Source organism: Puntigrus tetrazona, chromosome 11 (genome assembly GCF_018831695.1).
Source record: "Puntigrus tetrazona isolate hp1 chromosome 11, ASM1883169v1, whole genome shotgun sequence".
Taxonomy (NCBI): Eukaryota; Metazoa; Chordata; class Actinopteri; order Cypriniformes; family Cyprinidae; genus Puntigrus; species Puntigrus tetrazona.
In genome coordinates, this window is record NC_056709.1 from 16,355,430 (window position 1) to 16,377,654 (window position 22,225).

Below are 22,225 nucleotides of genomic sequence, written 5' to 3' on the forward strand. Positions count from 1 at the left end.
CCTTTAGACTACTTGTGGTTTTCTTTGAAGAGAGGCAGACCTCGATTATAGCGCTTCATTTGTTTGTGCTGAACCGCTTTCAAATCAGCAGTTAAATAGAGTTTGAAGCAGTGTGCGAAATTAACTGGAGGAATATCATTTAAAATGAATTGGTTGCTTGGAATATTTCTCACAATGCTTAATGAATGACTTCAAATATAAGGCAGTCAGCGTTCCATCAAGGAAATCTTTTAGGAAAGATAAGCATTTTACGCAAGTCAGCCAGACTTTGCCAGTTTGTTGTGCACTTTATTTAAAATGCAGACAGCTGAATCAACAGAACCACTTTGCCTCTTTATTTCTTTAAGTCTGAACTTAGCATGCTTCTTCACTGGTGGGTCACAGGTTTGTTCAGCAGGAAAAATGATGATAAATGCAAACAATAAAACACAGATGGCCCATTCAGTTAGATTTGTCCATGTGACAGAAATACAAGTCATTAACATGATAATCTGGTATTTACAAAATAAATTCCATTGCCATGTCAATAATCGTGCATGTTTAACCTGTGCATCATTATATATATATATATAATTTTTTTCAAAGTTCTGTGAAAAGTATTATTTGTTGAATTGAACAAAGTGCAACTTGTCTTGTAAATTTATACTACTACTACTACTACTACTACTACTGATAATCATTTGATATACACCGCCATTCAAAACTCTCTGTATTGTTTATACATATTTTTATGGAGTCTCTTATGCTCCATATCATAAATACAGGAGAAAAATTAAACCTGGTTAAGCACTAAAAGGTGAATTGACAAATGAATTTAAATGTAGTGTGTTTCTAGTATTGGTTTTCTATTTTAATATACTTTATAATTGATCTATTTGATGCAGGGCTGAAATTTCATCAGACATATGATTTTTATATGGTCATTATAATACAAATTAGCAATTTTGAAATTGCTTGAAAATTTCTCAATTAATTACATTAAAAACCTCTAACCTTGAATTGAACAAAGTAGAAAACTGTACTTTTCTTTGCTACTGTCATATGGTGTTAGATTGCAAGATACTGGTAAGGTCTGGAAAGTTTATTTTTTTTTTTTTTTAACTTTTTAGAAAGACTTGCTCATATCCCAGCAAATCCCTCGTAGGCCCACACTGAGCCCAGTGGTATATTCTTTTACCACACGATCAAGGTGCCTTTCATGGTCATCCGTGCTATTATACTCATAAAATGCTTGAAATTAATAACCTATCTGTGTTAATGCACTTTTAAATAAAGCATTAATGCTAAAGATTTGCTTTATTACTGCAGGCTGGGCGTGCGGAGCACTATTTTCTCCTAGAGCCCTGCTTAATTTATATGCCAGGTTGACAGTGTCATCAGATAGGTTTTGCAATGCCCTAGCATTCTATGATTCAATTAGGCTTTCATGCTTGGGCTGCACGGTTGGCTCGCTGGCGTTTGATAAGAAGCCCATTAAAAAGATAGATGTCTCTGAGCATAGAAATGCACTGTAAATGATTCCACACCACTATCTGCTTAGTGCTGAATATGAGACTGCGTGTTCCAGAAAACACGATAGAGAGCCGATATGCATTCATCATGGAGGAAATTTAACAGCAACATTTCAGGCAATTTTCTGTGTGCCCTGCCAGACATGCAGGGTTTGTTTGGCGTGATCAGCTGTGCAACTGGCTTTCATTTTTGCAAATTTGATTAATCTTCAGAAGCATGAATGAGGTGATAAGACTCATGAAAGCATGAGAAATATCCCCTTAGAATTCCACAACACGAAATCGGAATGCTAGTATGTATTTTTGTACTGTACCTGCAAGTAATATTATCAAATGAAAATATACCACCAGTTGATCCTGGGAGCCGTCAGAATGAGAGACCAAACAGCTGATTATAATAATAATAATAATAATAATAATAATAATAATCACAGTAATAATAATCACAGTAATAATAATCACAATAATTCTGCATGTTTGTAAAAACAAATACACCATTAAGATATTAATAGATATTAAACCATCATTTCTGGCTAATATTTGTTCATAATTCATAAAAAATTGACTTTAGACACTCATTCTAAAGGCATCCATTTACTGCAGAAGATTCAAGTAATTGATGTTATGTTATGTCTAATATATATATATATATATATTGTGTGTGTATATATATGTATGTGTGTGTATATATATGTATGTGTGTGTATATATGTGTGTGTATATATATGTTTATATATATATATATATATGTATGTGTGTGTATATATATGTATGTGTGTGTATATATATATATATATATATATATATATATATATATATATATATATATATATATATATATATATATATATATATATATATATGTGTGTATATGTGTATGTATGTGTATATATATATGTATGTGTGTATATATATATATATGTGTGTATATATATATGTATGTATATATATATATGTATGTATATGTGTGTATGTATATATGTATGTATGTATGTATGTATATATATGTTTCTTATTGACTGGCACACCACCATTAAGGTGTCATTGTTATGCTGGCTGCTTTGTGAGCATTGCTTTTTCTCATCCATAACAGTCTGCAAAATAATTTGGGGCTTTTTATCTTCATACAAAATATGTACATGGTTACCTTTTGGCTGTTATTGTTGTCATGAATTGCCTTTATTAATGCATTGACCCTGCCCTGTATGCCTAAATGGCTCAACAATTTGTCACGGAGTTCTCAGCGAAGACTAAAGACACAAGGTCTGGCTGCTCTTGTGTGCTGACAAACAGACCAAAAGCAAAATGCTGTGCTAATTTGTTTAAGTACTCCCACTGGTCTCTCATTTTCATCTACGTATCAGATAATTAGTACACCATAGAGCTGGGTCATATAGTTAATATTCACAGCATATTCTCAGTGACTTTGCTGATTAATATAAAATATCGCAATAATGTCTTCATGCCATTTTGTTTTGTCTGAATACAAGACAATAGTCTTGTGAGCATAAGAGTGTTATGATAGTCATTATCTTTAAAGTTTAGTTTGTTAAAACTCTCTTTAATTATTTAAAATAAAAAAAATGTGTTTTTTTGTTTGTTTTTTTTTTTTTTTTTTTACATACAAAATATGTGACTGGATTATATACATCATATCAAAAAAATCTATTTAAATAGTTAGCATTTTGGTTTTATAAAACACATTACAATTATAACTTTAGAATGAAATCTATATATTTGCAAGATTTTTAAATAAAACATACAAAAACAACCTAAAACATTTCTGTTTTTAAATTGCAGCACTTTTTCATCAGCAGCCACATGCTCTGTTCATTTGAACTGTTAAGGTGTCTGCTTTAATGCATTTTACAGAAATGGTCATATGGTCTTGACCACTGGACTTCTTAGAAAAGCTTTCTCTAAGAATCTCTTTATGGAAAAGCCACCTAGACAAGGAGAGCTTTGTTGATGATCTGTAAGATTTGTCACACAGTGTTATATTCCACAGAAAGCATCAACAACTCTGATATGAAGTCTATCAAGTTACAAAGCTTTCCTTTTTTTTTTTTTTTTTTTTTAGCCAGACAAACTTTTCTCTCTCCCACTCTTTCACTCACTCTTCCTATCACAGTCTTTCCCTCAAGACTTGCTGTCATCCTACATTTTCAGGGATAGACATGATGACAACTGTTTTGAAATATTCATATTTCTTTTTGGTGTGACTTGCATGCTACTCATTCCATCTTGTACGAGTAGGTTTTTGAGAAGGGATATATTGTTAGGTCTTGCTCCAAGTTTACAGCAGGATTGATTCAGTCTTTTGGACTTTGGATTTGTGTGAAGAACTTGCAGCTTGTATACCTGAAAACTGAAAACATAATTACATTTCAGATTTGATTGGTGGACAGTAAAAAGATGCTGGGTGGGACATTTGGATGCTAGATGCCTGTCTGAGAAAACTTTGAAATGGTTTGACAAATTTTCTTTTCTGTGTTGAAATATTTCCAATTGAAACAGGACATTGGAACATATCGAAGGCTTTGTTCTTGTCTTTTTATAGCCAAAAGACTATTTTACGTCATTACCCAGTTTGTGCATGCTGGTAGACACTGTATCGACACCATCTGGTCACAAAAAGTGTCTTTCTCCACTGACAGCCATTCGAAAGTAGCCATGTGCTTTGAAAAAGTGCATTTTTGTAAGAAAAATAATTTAAAATGGTCCTTATGGTTTCCCTTGTGTGGTGGCTTTTTATCAGACAAGGGAAGGATATTTGCTAGTGAAGAATCAGAAATGGATTTTGGTTCGTTTTTCTTGAATGTCAAAGGCTACAAATAATACAATAGCCCAGAAAAAATATATTCTTTACTGTGTACTAAATTTGAAAACAAAAATATCAAGAAAAAAATATGTATATAATATAAATTTTATACATTTTGCAATAGTTCCACAATCAGTGGACGACTTCTGCACAATACCATATCAATTATTTTACATTTTAAAAAACATCACCATCAAAAGACATCATTGTTAAAAGGTATGTGTTATTCATTCACCTTTAACGGAATGAAATAAATGAAATTTAGGTCATCACTCAAATCACTGATCAACTCCTATACAACATTTCCCAAATGAAATATGGTGACAAGTTAATCAAACCTAATTGGTATATAAACAGTGTTGGCATTAAGTCAAACCTAATTGGTGGTTTGGTGTTGGCATTAAGTCATGCGTCACATAAGAACCAATATTGCTGGCTTCCAGTCACATAGTTGTGAAATGACATGAAGGCAAATGTTGACTTTAAACTCCTCAAATGCTCTTTGGGGCCTCTGCATCTCTTCAAAGTTTGTTTTGTGAACTTTTAGGATTGTCTAGCATATAAATGGCCTCATAGTTAACAGCCATAAAACTCCAGTTTTGATTTCATGGTGCACAGTTGCTTTGAGAAATGGCATATTAAGGTGTTTGTCTGGAGGCTGACCGAGTGCTGCGCGTCTCTAATTGTTATCTAACAGTAGGTGGACATCTGACCGAGCTGGCGGCAGTGGAAACTGTTGTTGTGATGCGCATTCACCCTCCTAAATTCACCTCCAGCATAATGATGTTTCTGTGCTGATCTCTCTTTCTCACACACACACACACACAGCCGCAACGTATCTCTGACAGGTGTTGAGCTCTAGCAGCTCTCGATCCTAATTACTTGGCCGTCCCTTTCTGCAAGCAGATGGGTCCCTCTCAGAAATTAATGTTCTAGCCGGCTACTCTCCACAGCCCATTCCCTTGTCATTTGTGCCGTACAGGTACAGTAGTCTTAACTTAATGTAAAAAATCCAATCAGATTGCGTGCCAAAGCATCATTAGGGAGATTGGTGGCTGACTGACATAAACGATTTGGAAAGCGATTCGTCATCCTAATGAAAAGTAGAAACTCTGCGATACTTTTGAGCGCTCTGTTTTTCTGATGGAGTTAGAAACGCATCCAGATGAATGTTTTCTGCACCATGTATTTTTTTTTTTAATTCACATCTATTTCAGCCAAAATATAATAATATTGATGGCGCTTGTGTCAACAGAATTATATGTAACATCTGTTATGGGTCTGTGTTTATTTTTCCCTCGGGAGATCAGCAGAGACAGGTGAATGTGAAGTAATACCATTTATTACTTTCAGAAAAATGGTTTGTCTTTTTCTTGTTGTATTTCCATCAGTCTCCTCTAAAGTAGAAATTCTGGAGATTTCACATTCACAAACTTTCACATAGCTTCTTTTGGGTATAATAACATAAAAATTTCAAATCCAGATTTAGACTTTCAATGGTTTATTATAAAAAAAATACCAAATTCAATAAATCCATGACTTTTTTTTTTTTTTTTTTTCCCAAAATGCAATAAATCCATTGAATCAATGTAAAATTCATATTGAAATCGTTGAAAACACACAATATAATAAGCTGTTCCACATATAATCAAAAGCAATTTGTTTGCCATTATGAACACGATCAGTGGCATGTTAGAGTTGAATGTACAATTAGATTTAATTTCATTAAATGCATTTTCTTGAGCTAATGACATGTTAAGCTATCAGATTTTAATGGCCTTGGACAAAACAAATGGTGTAAAGTCAATATCAGAAATGTGGCAGTAATCGCGTGATACTCATGTTATAATTAAGCATAACTCGCTCTGCTACCGCATTTGCTAAGTTTACAATAGCATTATAGTTACATGTCTGCTGCTTGATTAAAAGACAGTTAAATTAGCAGTAAAACAATGTATTGAACAACAAGACTGCAATTGGTATATATTTAACCAGTTATTAAATCATATATTACAAGTTTTAATTATGTTGTCGGAACCAGGTGTTTTGTGGTGTGGTGTTTTGAGTTATTGTCTCTCAAATGAAAGAGTCGACAGGATAAATACTGCGGGCCCACTTGTTTCAGGTGCAGACCTGGGAAAACCTGGGAAAACATGAAAATGCGAATTCATTCTTTGCCACTAGGTGTCACTTTTGGAGCGCTAAAAGCTCACATACACTAGAGGGGTTTGGAAAAATTCATCATTGAACATATCGTTTGGGAGCCGTTTAACAAATAGTTAAAAATAAATGCATATTATAAGAAAATGAAAGTGCTTTTTTAACCTTGCATGCATATCAACCTGTTGTTTGAGATTCCCGAAATATTCCATAACCCATAATTATTGGCGTTTTAACTTATTTGTTTGATATTTTGCTGCTTTATATTTTAAACTGCTCCTCAGCCAGATTAATTTATTGTTGTTAGAAAGAAGTCTCTTCTGCTCACCAAGACTGCATTTATTTGACCAAAAATACAATAAAAATAGTAACAGGCTACAGTTTAACATTATTGCAATTGAAAATAAGTATTTACTGACTTAGTAGACTTACATATTTAGTTGTATAACTACACATTCAATTATACACTATTATTTATTTAATAAAAATAGTTTACAATTGCATTTGTTTTTCATTTGTTAAATATTAATTTATTGTTCTCCATACAAACATTGAGAATATTTGCGGTGCTAAAAGTGTTTTCCTCTTGTACTTGACATAAGCCGCTCTTGTTCTAGACAGCACTGAGACTCTCTTGTTTACCAGCGAAGAAAGAGAGTGATATATGCTAACCTGGGTGTGTGCAGCATAATGGGAGCGTGGGTGTTGCTGAAGGGTCTGGCTGGGAGTGTGTTTGCTTCTGCAGCCTGCTGTGTTGTGTACTGAAGAGAAGTGCAGTATGAATTATTCCTGCTGTTCCCAATTTGATTCCTCACCGCTGCAAACTTCTCTGATCTCTTGCCATATTCATTCACCTCTGTTTCCACTCCTTTTCTTACATTTATCTCTTCAGCGATTCATTATTTAGCAAGTGAAAGTTGTATGGTGGCGCTGTATGTGGTGTGAAACTTCTCGTCGGGGAGTGATGTGTGGCACCTCGGAGGGGTTGAAGGATGGTTCTGCTCATCTGTGGCAGAAATGTGGGCACAGGCATAAATGTTCTGGCCACTGCTGTCAAGAAATGACTGTTTCCTTTGGAAACAAAGGGGTCTTGCTTAAAGGAATCGTTCAACCAGAAATTAAAATTACCCCATAATCTACTCACCTCCAAGCCATCCTAATTGTATAGGACTTTCTTCTTTCTGATAAACGCAATCTTTTTTTCTTTTTAATATATAAACCTTTTCCTGGCTCTTCCAAGCTTGGTAATGCTTGTGAATAGCGGCCATTACTTTGAGGCTCCATAAAGTGCAATATATTCAACACTTTTCCTACTAACTTGGTTAAATGCACAACTCCACTGTAAGCTGCACTGAAGACACGTGTGCACTCTGAAGTAAACATGAACACGCTGAATGTATCGGCTATTTATTTTAAAATGATTTATTCTGTAACTATTTATATTTGGGGTTCATTTTTTAACATTAGTAAAATTACTTCAAATAAACTAAGAGATGTATTTTTTTTTTTTAACAAAAATGTCTTAGTTTTGTAACAAATGTAGCTTTTGTTCATTGATAATGCATTAACTAAGGTTAACTAACGATATCCTACTGTAAAGTGATGCCTATTGGTATTTTGCACTGGTATTTTTTTTTTTACTTTATACATTTTTGTGAATTGCTTTATTGTATTTAAATGTTCATATATATTGTTAAGAAAAAAGTTTTAAACCTGTTATTTTGTATTGACATCACCTTTTTCAAGTAAATTTACTGTATACCATGATAAAAGCATTAACAATTAAACGCAACATGAAAATTTGATACCGACATATGCCTATATGTGACGTATGCCATAAGCTGCATTCGTTTTTAGTGAAATCCTCTGACATTTTTTTTTTAACTTCTCGTTTTTGACTTTTAATTTGATATCAACATTTAGTATTGCTCTATCCTTAACGTTTTTCTTCTGATTTACAAATGTGATTATTCTCATGAATTACGCCTACAAAAAATGTTTTAATTACAGTGAGATCAGTAATTAAAACAGTCCACACACTGCATTTAAACAAGCATTTTGATTTGGCAATGACAATCATACATTATTCCAAGACGAAAGACGCAACACAACACTGTCATTATTTTACGACCACTAGAGAGCGCTTATTTTTTTTTATTATTATAGATCTATAAGATACTTGCACAAAAGAACAGAAAGTCATATACACCTAGATGTCTTAGAATAGATCATGGTGTAATTTTCATTTTTGGGTGAACTATTTCTGTATTTACAATCTGGCCCCTCCTCCTCAGACATGACAAACCTGTAGGTTGCCAGATCGATGACACCAACAGGAACAAGTGCACGTAACGATTAATAAAAATAATCATTCTGTGTTCTCCACCAACCCTTGTGTACAAAATACAATTGAGTAGACGGGCAGTGCATGAGCTACACAGATAAGAAAACAAAACACAGACACTCTGTCCTGGAACGCACATTTGACTGTAGCATTGATTTTCAGATATGTTTTTTTATTATCTGCAAATGTATTATGGTGTTTATTTATTTATTTTTTTAAGTCAAAACGTACATGCAGCACTATAAAGGGATGCTTCTAGGGTCAAGTCAAATTTACTTTTATTCTAACTGCTTCCTTCCTAGTTACCTCTTTGAGACGGATGGTGATCAAATGTTCCCCGGTGTGTTTTTCTCTGTAGATACAGGTCTTCTGCGAAGGGACGTCACAGCACGGAGGCAAGATGAAGACCTTCAGCCAAATCTGCACATGCTGGGAGTTCTCTTCCTGGGCAAACACACCAGCCGTGCATTCAACTTTGTTCTGATCTTTCAATTGTGAGTCTGTTTCATTCAAAACGTTTGAGGCCTAAAAGGTTGACCACCAGAATATGGTGTTGCTTTGGTCGCTAGCCTCTGCATAGCATGCTTATGTCAAGGCTGTTTAACAAGTTTCACCAGAAAATCAATGGTTGAAGAATAGCTTCACCACGCTATAAATAGTTTGAAATTGTGACTGTTACCCTAAGAGAATAGTACAAAATTAACCTTTGCTGTCAATGTGCTCAGCCCCAGGTCATCTAAGATGTAGTTCACCAAATTCTCACCAGTGCTCACCAAATGGGTCCTCTACAATGAATGGCACCATTACAGTAATCCACATGATTCCAGTCCATCTTGTGAATCAAAAATCTGCATGCTTGTATGAAACAAATCCATCATGAAGGTGTTTTAACATTCAACCATCCCTTTTGGCCAAAATTCCAGTCCATAATCCATAATAATGTTTCTGCATTATTATGTATCTGTATCTGCATTATATTTCCCCCTGTATACACATCGAAACACACTAACATATTTGTTTATTTCTGCTTGTAAGCATTGCTTGATCTGTGCATATGTCTTTTCTCATTTAGATGAGACAATGTTTTAATTGAAAAGGCAATTAAAGGGGGGAGGGGGGTACTATGCCTTTAAATATCATTTTATTTAACCCAAAGTAATGTAAGGTGTACATTAATTTAGGCTAATTCAGTGATGCTTAATGTTATTTCTTTTTGTTTAAATATATATTTTTTAATTAATCACTTTTTAATTTGTTTTGAAAGTGAAGCCCCATCCAGTGGCCGGTGCAAGCTTTGATTTAAAAGTAAAACCACCCCTGCCCCACAATTTGCACCCTAGATACTAAACTAAATATATATTTTTCATGATGTATTAAATGGTTTTTTAGCATTTTGGGTTTACAATTTAGCATTTATCTCATTTAATTATTCACCTTTTAACCTTATTTCCAGTGACGCAAAGATGAGTCATGCACTTTTTAGATACCATCGGGCTGCATGGAGGCCATGTGCATTGACATCGCACAACTTATTTACCTTGAAACACGAGACAGCATTCATAAATTTCGCATAGAGCTTGTAATTTGCCATGAACTTAGCATACTTTTGTCGGGCTCTTAAATAACATGATGTTGGCATTGTGAGCTCACGTTAATGTTGAACTGGCTCAGAGTCAAAAGCTCTTTTTGTATAAGAGTGCCCTGAGGTAAACAGATAAGATCATTAGCTGCTAGCGTGAAAAGCAGCAGCATGAATTTCCTCAATTTATTTTCTTTATTAGCAAAAGCTTGTTTAAGTGCCGTACATATTGATGCATATTATATAAGGTTTCCTGAGATGTATTCAAATATAGGCACAAAATCATCTAAATGATAAAAATGCACATTTTAAAAAATAAAAATATCCAGAACAAATATTACGTATAATGTAAACATTCCTTTTCTTGTAATAGATGCACAAGATGCCGCAAAATATACAGAAAGTCTTGTAAAGCTTGTTTAGTCACAAGTCTTACTGAAATAGCATCAAAATTTTGTGATATTCACTTACCAAATGACATTTTTACAATGCTTTGAACATCATAAATCTGTTTTTTCTCATTGCTTATCATCAGAAAGAGAGAGAGAGAGAGAGAGAGAGGGGCAATGATAGATGTTTCCATAAAAGGCTCAAAAACAAAAGCCCAATTGAGCTACAATTTTACAATACTTCCTTTTCTGGTGGCTGAAAGAAACTACTGTGCCAGCAGGTGCCACGTGACATCAGCCATTCTCATGTATTTGCGTTTATTACAGGATTCGCCATTAAAAATAAGATTCTGTGAAGAACGGTCTCATAAACGTGTCACACAGGCGCTTCGCTAAAATGTCACTGAACCCCTTCAATTACACTGAGCAGAGCATCTCCTTTAGTTTTTGATCAACAAAAAAGGTTAATGAAGTCAGCGAGACGCAGTTAAGAGCTGCTCCTCTCTGCTGAGGAGGTACAGACACAAATACCCTCACTGGATCAAAGCTTTAAGTAGGTTTTAGTCCATGTTATTCTCTCTAGACCGCCATAAAATGCAGTGTTATTTGTGTGTGAAATGTCACTATCGCCCCGAACAACAGTTTTAACATTTCACCTCTGGAATAATGGTGCAGAATAATGAAATAACGGTCAGCCGCTTTTTGTACCAGTCTCCAATATGGCTGCCCATCTGTTCCTCTTTAAATGAGCCGTTATTAATTAGCCGATGTTAGAAAGTTAGCCTTCCCCCAGTTATTTTTTTTTTCACCCTTTTGTCTGTACTTTGGCCCAATTTAAAGTTTTTGAGTACTTTGAAGGGCTTTAAAGTAAGTTTTGACTAGCATAAATCAATTTCTCTGATAGATTTTCAAGCAAAATTGATTTGTTCTGCCCACGTTGACATTGTGACTGCTGTACCTGTGTCCTCCGTGGATGATATTGCAAAACTAAATGAAGAATCCAAAATGCATGTGTTCTGTTTGGGTTTTTGCCGGGAAAATAAGAGTAACAAGGCACTAAGGGCATCAGCGGTCATTACTGTGAAATGCCTTTGACACTTAACAGTGAATCATTTGTTGCGCTGCTCTGCATGCCCGGTCATGCAACTGAATGGAAAAGAGCTTGTTATCAGCATTTAGACAGGTTTGGCTAACACACATCCAATCGATTCTATGCTCATTGTGTTCAAGAGGCTTAGCGCTCGATCAATGTGCTTCCATGACAGATTGCGTTCTCTAACCAGTCAAAGAACCACAGGTCCACACAGTGTTGTCCTGCATGCCAGTTTGTCAAGGTTGCTCTTTCCCTCTTCCACTCTTTCCCTGTGTTTTTCTTCTGTAAATATTTCGCACTGGCACGCAATGGCCTTTTGTACGCTGACTGATTGACTGACTCACTCAAAGCTTTCAACATTCAATATGATGAGTCAATGCTAAAAACAAACCAAAAATTGTGAAAAGTTTTCATTTGTGATTTCTTAAATTAGGAGAAGAAAAAAAAGGTCAAGCTGCATTTTGAGCTGTTAACAAACCATTATTAACTAACTATTAATAAGCAACAAAATAGGAATTCACTGAGCCAAAAGTCATAGACATGCAGAATATCTGCTTCATAAGTACTAATAAACAGCCGATATTATAGTAGTATGCATTCTAATTGGCAATTAGTTAATAGTGAGAATGGTTACCTAAGTGTTCCCAACCAACAAATAAATAAAATAAAAGCTTTCACTTTCTGCTTTTTGCCAAAATATACTTTATTGTATTTTGATTTAATATATCTCTATCATCAAATGATTTGTTACTTTTGTATTTCTAAATAAAATGTTTTATTTATTCATTGATTTAATGTTGTTAACACCCTAGTCATTAATTTAATATAAAGTATTAATAATAAACCTTTTATAGATCATTTTATTTTACCAACTAATTGGCTGTTTTTAGCATTTGTTTTTTTTTATTTTAGGAATAGTTTTATATTGTCATACATCTTTATAAGTATATTTTGATTCATTTATAATTTTTTACTTCCGTCATGCTATTTGAATAATTTAATGTAAATAAATACATTAGTAGTAGTAGTACTAGTAGTATTCTTTTATATAAGTTTTATCAGTTTCCTGCTATAGTTTTCTTGTTAGCAAGGTCAAGGCTTATCCAACTTTTCTTCACAAAGGTTTAAAAAAAAAAAAAAAAAAAAACCTAAAAACTTTACACAATTTACACAATCTGAACCATTATAAATTCTACCAAAATCCACTTTGAGGTTGATCTTTATTTCTGAATGTGTGAAATGTTTGAGGTTTAAAAGTTTGAAGAAGTTTCATAACTTTTTAAGTAGTCAAAAGATTGAAAAAGATTAAACATCTGGCTTTGTCCATCTTTGAGTTGGTTCGTGTTAGATTTTTCTTCGATTATGAATACGAAACGGTGTCATTATTGTAACGAGTGCTGATAATGAACTTTCTTTAACAGTGTGTCTATCGGGATCAGTTACGTCCTGGCGGGAAGTGAGGCCTACGCTGCACTTTTTCATACCAGGTGAGCTGCCTTACCATGCAACTTTTAATATAACAGCTGAGATATGAAATGTTAAGAGCAGGTTTACATTTCAACAAAGATCCGTTTCTGTTCAGCCAGATGAAATAATTCAAACCTTAAGGCCTTCATATCTTTATTCAGTTATCTCAAAGAAAGACACCTAGTCAGTCATATTGTTTATTCTCTAGATATTCAGTTTTAACCCCAGATTTTCTACTCTCTGCTTGTCAGTCAAATCATGGTCTCTGTGTGTATAATGTTTATAAAGCTGTTAGGGCTGGAAATTCTCTCATTAGATAGTGCCTGTGGGTGTTTGATCTCCTAATGCTTCTCTCGGCAAAAACACAAGCGCATTTTTCTTCTCTGTGATGTATTGTGAGAGAACTAAACGAAACAACATTTGATATCTGAAGAATTGTTGAATAAAAGCAGTTTCCTGTCTATTTTGGCACCCAAATGACCAGGTTATGTTATTCACAATTCGCACGTAAGCAAATCAGCATTGTGTACTTCTAGAGTTTTATTATTTTATGTCAATTAATTGGGTCAGTATATTCTTAATTAGGGTCGGCACGCTCTCAGAAATAAAGGGACAAAGGTACTTTTGCACCTAGGTTCAAATATGTACACTTTAAGCACAAAAATGGACACTTAAGGTACAAACATGTACCTTCTGAAAAGGTACAGCTTTTGTAGCTGTATTTCTAAAAGTGTATGATTTTTTTTTTTTTTTTTTTTTTTTTTTTTTTTTAAAAATAAGATTTGATCACATTTTGTAAATGTTTTCTAATTTGTAATAAAGGGTATTTATTCATGGGTTGTAGCTACACAACAGAGAGAGAGTATTCTGTAATTAATTAAACTGTAAAATGTGGTATTTTTTTTTTATTGTTGCATTAATACAGAGACTTCTAGAATGATGAAAGAAATCTGAGAACCCTCACGTGCACATTAGTATTCAGTTTCAGAACAGGAAGTAAACATGAAAAATTGAATAAGCAGACACGGGGTCCTCTCCAAACGCAGCATACGGTATCGTAATTCAATTAAGGGATGGTCATAATTACAACCTGCTCAGGTTTTGCTGTTTTTATTTTCTGTACGTTCTGATGCCTCTAACATTCTGTTTTGATGTAGTTTGTGAAAAAAAATAAAAATAAAAATTCCGGTTTGGGAAGATGCGTCAAATTAGCTTAATCAAAATTTACAACTTCCTCCAAAAGAACATTAGCTTATAAAGCTAAGATGAAAAAAATAAACAGTTTATTCTGAAATCCTTGAAGGTCAGATAATGGTCTTGAAAAATGATGATATGCATTTAGTATGATAAAAGTTGCATTACGTTGTAAGTGGACCACAGGGAAAGATAATAAAATTGACAACTTTAAGAAAATAATGAGAATATCATTAATTTAAAAAAACTGAGCTGTAAACAAGCATTTATGGGATACAGACCATCTATCCTACTCATAAATTTTCCATATAGAAATTATCCTTGGATCCAATCCACCGTTGCTGTATTCTCTGCCCTTGAGCTATTTGAACCTCTTAACCTCACAGTTTTTCATTTTAATTAAAACGCAACACACTTTCAGAAAAAACCACCCACTTGAGACAAATTTAGTAGCAAATAGGTTTATCATTCAGTGCTTTATGTGAGGAAGGAAATCAATTTATCTAATACAGAGTTCTAAACCTAGTGCATTCAATTCCCACACACATAAATAATAAATCACCATATTTAAAGTTAAATTACCTTTTGGTGCTTTGAGAAAGATTATCATCAGGATAGAAATGTAGCTTTTACAGTCATTACGCTTTATGTGAACTTTTGAAAGGACTCATGGGACTCAAGTTTATAATGGCAACAGAGTAAAAAATAAAGCTCAGTTCGGTAAGTCCATTAGATTGTTAATGAAAATCCATGTTTTTTTTGTTTTTTTTTTAAAGTAAAACGCAAAATAAAAAGTCTGTTTATACTCGCATACAATTAAAGTTAATGGTGACCACGGGCTGTGTCAAAGTCACCAAATTGAATCTCTAGCGGTTCTCATTTGTGCTATATGAATAGTGCATATGCAAATTTGGTAGAATTTGATTGGTTCTCAAATGTCTTCTAAACAGCATCAATGTCAAGTAAAGTCACTTACCAGATTTGAATATGCAAACATGAATAACATTCAACATTTTTAGTAAATATAGACTTTTCCATATTTTTCCCAAATGGCTTCCACAGACTTGGTCAGTTAGATAAGTTCCATAATGCTTTATATTTTAAAATACTAAAAGCCATTAGTCACCAATCATTGTATGGAAAAGACCAGCTTAAACATTCTTTAAAATGTCTCCTTTCATCACATCTCTTTCATACGCAATTCTAAATACGGTTGCATTAAATCCAAATACAATTGTTTTAAAGCAAATTATTAATATGCCAGACAGTTATCACGTTTTCTTTAGGGGTATGGAGCAGTTTTATTTTAGAGCATCAAAAAGAGTCTCATTGTGCAAAGAATTGTACTCTCATTCTGTTTAGCTTTGGCTCGTGATGTGGGGATGGTGGGGTGGGCGTCTCCAGCCTGCAGGGAGCGGGATGTCACAAACAAATGTGTGCTGTCAGTACTCCCATCTGGGGCAGGAGACTGTCATTCTGAGTCTTTCATTCTTGCTTGCTTTCTGTATCATTCCTGCTTGTCGCTTTTTTTTCCCCCTAAGCAGCTTTAAGACTCATAGCATAACAAAAAAATCATTCCACATCAGTGGTAAATCCACCCCAGTAAACGTGCTGATGAACTTCTAATGTCAGAAAAATGCAGAGATGAAGTTTATCGATTGGTCAGTTAATCCTCTCTTTGTGGTGTTCAGAGAACTGTGGGCTGCAAGGGTGACAGACTGATGAAAATGGACTTGGTCAGTCAGAAAATGGTAAAAAAAAAAACCTGTAAGCTTAAATATCAGAAGGAAGTATCAATATGTTAGAAGCATTAGAAATGTATGTGCAGTTTGGACACAATTTATTGATATGGTTTGTTTCTCCTGTTGTGAATACCTTTTGCAGCCCAAACTCAAGGCTACGACTCGTCAATAGTAAAATTACAAATTCTGACTGAATCGTATATCAGATTGTATTTAGCTCTCTTGAGTGTTTTTGTTTACCTCCGTTTGTAGAAATTAGATATGCGAATGCCTGAGAACTCACTAGACATCTGTGCTACTTTTGGAAGATGTTTCAGCTCTATGTTATCCCTAGTAAAAAGTAATAGTAAAAGTAAAATACTGTTTAAAATACTTTAAATTGTGCATATTTACTGATATATTGCTGAAGACTTACTAATGTAAAAAATATAACAAATTTTGTTCGGAGTGCACAATGCACATTTCCTAATGTTAAGACTGAAATGTTTTTTAATGGCACTATTGATGAGGATTACATGATCATTGAATAATACTGGTCTTTAAATGCTGCATTAAGCACAAAAGGAGTTGTTCCAATTTAGCAGGCTTTAAACATGTATCAGTTTAGTACACTAAAAGTACAACTGCATGATATTTTTTATCAAGTGCATAAATATGTAAATGTATTTGTGGTATACTTGGCATTTTAAAATACATGTTTGTATTTTATATATATATATATATATATATATATATATATATATATATATATATATATATATATATATATATATATATATAATTTGATTCTAACAAAAATATCAAATTGTGCAGTTAGACATTTTTATAGAATAAGAATTGGCTACTACAAAAATATCCATGTAAAATCATTAAAACTTATAAAACTATGAGAATGAATGGTAATCACCAGAAAACACTGAGGTTTTCACATCTATACTGTTCCCTGCAGAATTTCTTAGCAATTGCACTTATTGCCACAAAAGTAATTTATTTTGCAACACCCCAGTAAATACTTAACCTGAAAATTATCCACTCAAGGCAGCCTGCACCACATCGATGGCTAAATGCTTCATTAAGAACACATCATAGGCAGATGCCTGTGACCAAGGGTGAAAAGAGAGGGAGAACGAGCGAACGAGACAGTGAATGTAAAGTGATCCTGCAAGCACAAATCAATAGGTTATTTCAGCCCTGGTAGAGTATTCGCAGCTCTCTTAATCCATTATAAAACTCATATTTTTCTTTGGGATATGGTGGTCTTTCTGAATTGAGTTCATAAATAAGTTTGCTTTGCTCTGGGACAGTAGAATTTGACCTCTGTCCGCAAACATAGATAATAATGTTACAGGAATACAGGCGCAAAACTCACAAAATACTTAATAAAGTGGCTGAGGTCCAAAATTGCCCTTGGCACCATAGTCATGCCTTCATGTAGCAAACAATGTGTTTACCCTTATAAAAATTGATTCTATTATGGAATCTAAGCTGATATTATGCAACTGGCAATGCCCCAAAACCACAGATTTATAAGAGTGTATCAATGGAATTTTGTTACGTTAAAGCATGCATGGAAAGACTTTGCAATGAGGAGAAGATTTCTTTTTTTTTTTCTTTTTTTTATGTAAAACTATGTACCATACAGTCTTTTAAGAAATACTTCCCATGCCCTTGAGTGTTAGGTATCATGCATATGTTTTTTGACAGTGCTATTCTTTTAAGCGTATTTTTGCAATAAAAATAATAGAAGCATTTGTGAAGTTCACTGTATTATGGGGAACTGGATCAGAAAGCACTACTATCAGATCGAGACAGACACTTCAAAACAATTACCTGCCCCCTGTTGTTTTCTTTGGAGAGGAGAAATGTGCCTCTCCTCATTCAGGATGTGATTTAGAGAGACTAAGTCTACGGTTTGCAGAGAAATTGTAAAGAATACTTGTCTTTCAATTGTATTGTGCTGTTGTCATTTCCTCTCGCTGCAGTCTGTAATTTTGAGAGGTGGTGTTTGGTATTATTTAAAGTTACTGAAGCTGTAATTTAAAACAATGGGGGGATATGATGACTGTTTTTGCCTGATTTTGCTTCTGCAGTCATGTCTACGTGATCCCTGCATTTACATGGACGCTGTCATTGGGGATTCTTCTGGCCCAGATCGTCATTCAGCCCATCACGTCACTGCTGACGCTCCTCAAAGGAATCCTGCTGGTTATTACCGTGAGTTTAAAAGCGATAATCATCACTTATTTTTAAACCTTTTATGTAGCTTGCTTGTGCGACACAGGTGAAATTACCATTCATTCAAAATCGTTCCTTCACCACTTGTTTCCATGCTCGCTTCTAAAACAGATTTATGTGGACGACCAAACCTGTAGAAATAAAAAAAATAAATATATAAATGCATATATAGATACAGATACAATAGATATAGATACAAAGATTAGGGTTTCCTTTTTTATTCTTTTGAACTTTTAATTTCATTTTTATTAACTGATTTAAAATTATATATTTTTTTATACACGTTATTTGAGTGATTTAACAATTTTAAAATTACATATATGGGATTTATGTGGTCTTTTAACTGATTTAAGTTAAACATTAAAAACAACCTTGTACTGAATGTATTGAACATACTGTATCTATGCTGCTATTCAAAAATGGTCTGTATGATTTCTTTCTTTAATGCCCACCAAGGCTGCACTGATTTGATCAAAAATGCAGTGACAAATGGTGCTACTGATTTTTATTATTATTATTATTATTATTATTATTATTATTACAGTTTAAAAACATTAAAGTTAAAAATAACAGTTTTTAATATATTCAAATAGTAATTTATTTCTTTGAGTTGAATTTTCAGCAACCATTACTCCAGTCAATCATTACTTATTATTAAACATCTTCTAAAATGCTGATATGCTACTCAGTAAACATTTGTTATCAATATTGAAAACTGATTAATTTATTAAACAATTTATTTGAAACTTTTGTAATATTAGTATTGTCACATTTAACCAATTTAATACATCCTTGTTAAATAACAGTTAAATAAAAAAGTGTAAACTAACCCCCACCCCAATAAAAGGAAAGCTACATTCCCAGGTTGTTTGTTAGTTTGAGTAACATGTAACAAAAATATATAAATATTCATATTTTACACAAAACATTTCAAATGCTTATTTAGATTTTTGTGTTTTTTATTACTAATTATGCCAACAGAATGATTGTTCCTTAATCTGTGACGGAGCCATGAAGGACAAAAATTAATAAACTGAAAAATGTGGAAAGATGTGGCACTGTAGACGTAATGAACAATAATTATGAAATGATAATGGTTTCTGATGAGCTGCTTCTATGACAGTGCCGATGTGTGTATATTTGTGTGAAAGATATTCTTTCCTTCCAGAGTACAGAGTCACATCTAATATTCTGTCTTGTATCTGTGAGTGACACCTCACACTTCATGAGGTTTCATTCAAATGTGAACAAGTGCAATGAAGTGTCTTGGAGGGCAGATATAGAGAGAGGTTATTAAAACACACACACACATATTGAAAACAAAACATATTTATTATTAAAGAATATCATTTTCAATACCGAAATGGTATTATCTTGACATTATTCAGTGAAATGTCATTAGAGTTCTTCATAAGGAATGTGTTATCCTTAAGGACGTCCTCGTCCTTCTATGCTTTACTTGGTAAGATGGTGATCTATTTGCACCAACCTCACGGGACAGCAGATCCTAACACTCTTTTGAGCGTTTTCCCTTTATGATGAGCACATTTCATCCAGCGGTGATGTAAAAAGTTAGAGCAAACCTGTTACACTTCCAAGAGTTTGTCTTGTACAGCTAGACCGAAAGACTGGTCCACATTAGTTCATTCCAAGAACTGCCTACTTTGAAAGAAAAACGTCTCTGGTACGTATGTAACCCACGTTCCCTGAAGGAGAGAACAGAGATGTCACGTTGGTGACTGACAAATTGGGATCCTGCAAAGAGTGACCAGTCCACTTTCAGTGTAAACTAAACAAGCCAATGCACATAGCCATGCGATCTGCCACTGATCACAGTGCGAGTATATTTAGGCAGCAGGGGCAGCACATATTCAGGTTTTCACTGAGATGGCCTCTCAGCGGTGGTACAGCATGTGTGGTCACGGGATGTGATGTTTCCGTTCCCTCCTTCAAGGAATGAGGGTTACATATGAGTTACGACGAATTGGGATCCCTACCAAAGCGCCATGTAGGCTGCCCTTTCCGATGTCCTGTGGGAACCTCCTGCGCCCCCTCTGTCTGGCGTAGGCTGCTGCTCGCCACAAAAAGGCCAGCTACTGTTGTCATAGCACTTCCCACTCAGTAAGACTGATTAACACTGGAAACCTACCCTGTTCTGCTTAGGACATTGCGGAAGTCCCATCCTTCTCGAAGGAGGTTCCAGAACACTTACTCATTATGGACAATCGTTTAGGTGCATATGGAAGATTGGAGGTCATTGTAACCCTCTTAAAAGATAGCAGAATGTCTGCTGGGGAAACGCAGGCTCTGAGCCCTCTACCGGTTCTCAAGTATTCATCAAGTGAGGGCCTGGCTCCAGACGCTCCGCCACATCTGGCTGCCAAGGGGTTGGAGGCGCTCAACAGTGTATCTGTTGTATGGACTCTCTAGCGGTTAAAGCAAGCCAACCCGAATCAGGGGCCATTCAGTGCTTCTACACATTTGAAGTGAGAACACAGGAGGATACCGGCTCCACACGAAGGCTATAGACTCTAGCAAATGTATTAGGGGTTGTGGTTCAGAGCTCTTTCAGAACTTCCAGATCGTGACCACCCTCGAACAGGACTCTCAGTGCTTTAGCCTGAGGAGCCTGCAGTAACGCCGTACTGTGTAAGGTGGAGACCGCTTCTTTACAGGCTACACAAGCATTGCCGGTTCAGTTATCATTCTATGATGATTTTGTGCTCAGTTATCGGTTATAATGGATGCTTTGCTTTTGGTTGTTAAGCAGTTTTCTCTGCTTGTGTAAATGGTGATACATTTAAGGATTTTTTTGATGACTAGACAGTTTCAAAGAACAGCACTTATTTGAAATACAATGTTTTGTAGCAGTGTAAATGTCTTTACTGTCACTTTTGATAAATGGCTAAATAAAACCATTAATCGACCCCAAACTTTTGAACAGTATAGTGCAACTTCTGTAATATGAACACTTGCATATGCATGTCTGTTTTACATGTTAGGTAATCATTCAAACAAAACTATAATATCAGCACCATGCTGTTGTTGTTTATTTATTCGTTGTTTATGTATAATTTAGTCTAATTTCCTAGCAAATTTTCTAAAAAACATACAAATAACAAATAACATTAATGCTAGTTTTGCACTTTTTCAAATCCCTCTAACTCTATTGGCCTTCTAGTACATATTTGTAATATAAGACCACAAAAGCAACTTTGTTGCCAGTTTTTTCTGCCGTGTTCTTCTTCACATGAGCAGAGTGTGGACTGCAATTGTGGGCATGCCTTTGGGTAAATTTCACCTTAAACTCTATCTTTCACACCTACAAAGTAATGCTGGGCCGGCACTCCACTGCAATGCTTTGTATAATCAAAGCAAACCATTCATCATGTGCTTCAGGCTCTGGTCAGTAAGCTAGCTGACAGTAATTCTTAACCCCGTCTCATCTGTGGTCGAATTCCAGCCCATCAATCACACTCTCTGATGTATTATCCCCGTTTGAAATGTCTGTGCTTATCTATAATTTGGGCGGTTATCATTTATGAGTTAGGGTTTTATGGTGCGTGGACGGCCCCTCCTGCATCACTCTGTGAATCATGCCACCTAGACGGCCAAGAACAGCCCCTGATGATGAGATATCATCTGTGACTGGCTCTTCCGTTTAACAGCGGGCAACATATTTTCATGACA

General features: G+C 34.6%; 1 protein-coding gene across 3 annotated transcripts in view; it reads left to right on the forward strand.

The window, feature by feature from the left end:
• The window catches only part of si:ch211-51h4.2, a 98,481-nt gene that overhangs the window by 8,676 nt on the left and 67,580 nt on the right, over positions 1-22,225 (forward strand). For all 3 annotated transcript variants that reach the window (XM_043252237.1, XM_043252238.1, XM_043252239.1), the window contains exons 6-8: positions 9,195-9,330; positions 13,319-13,384; positions 18,391-18,514. In XM_043252237.1, coding sequence (XP_043108172.1) covers positions 9,195-9,330; positions 13,319-13,384; positions 18,391-18,514 — 326 coding nt within the window. The remainder of the gene's footprint in view (positions 1-9,194; positions 9,331-13,318; positions 13,385-18,390; positions 18,515-22,225) is intronic.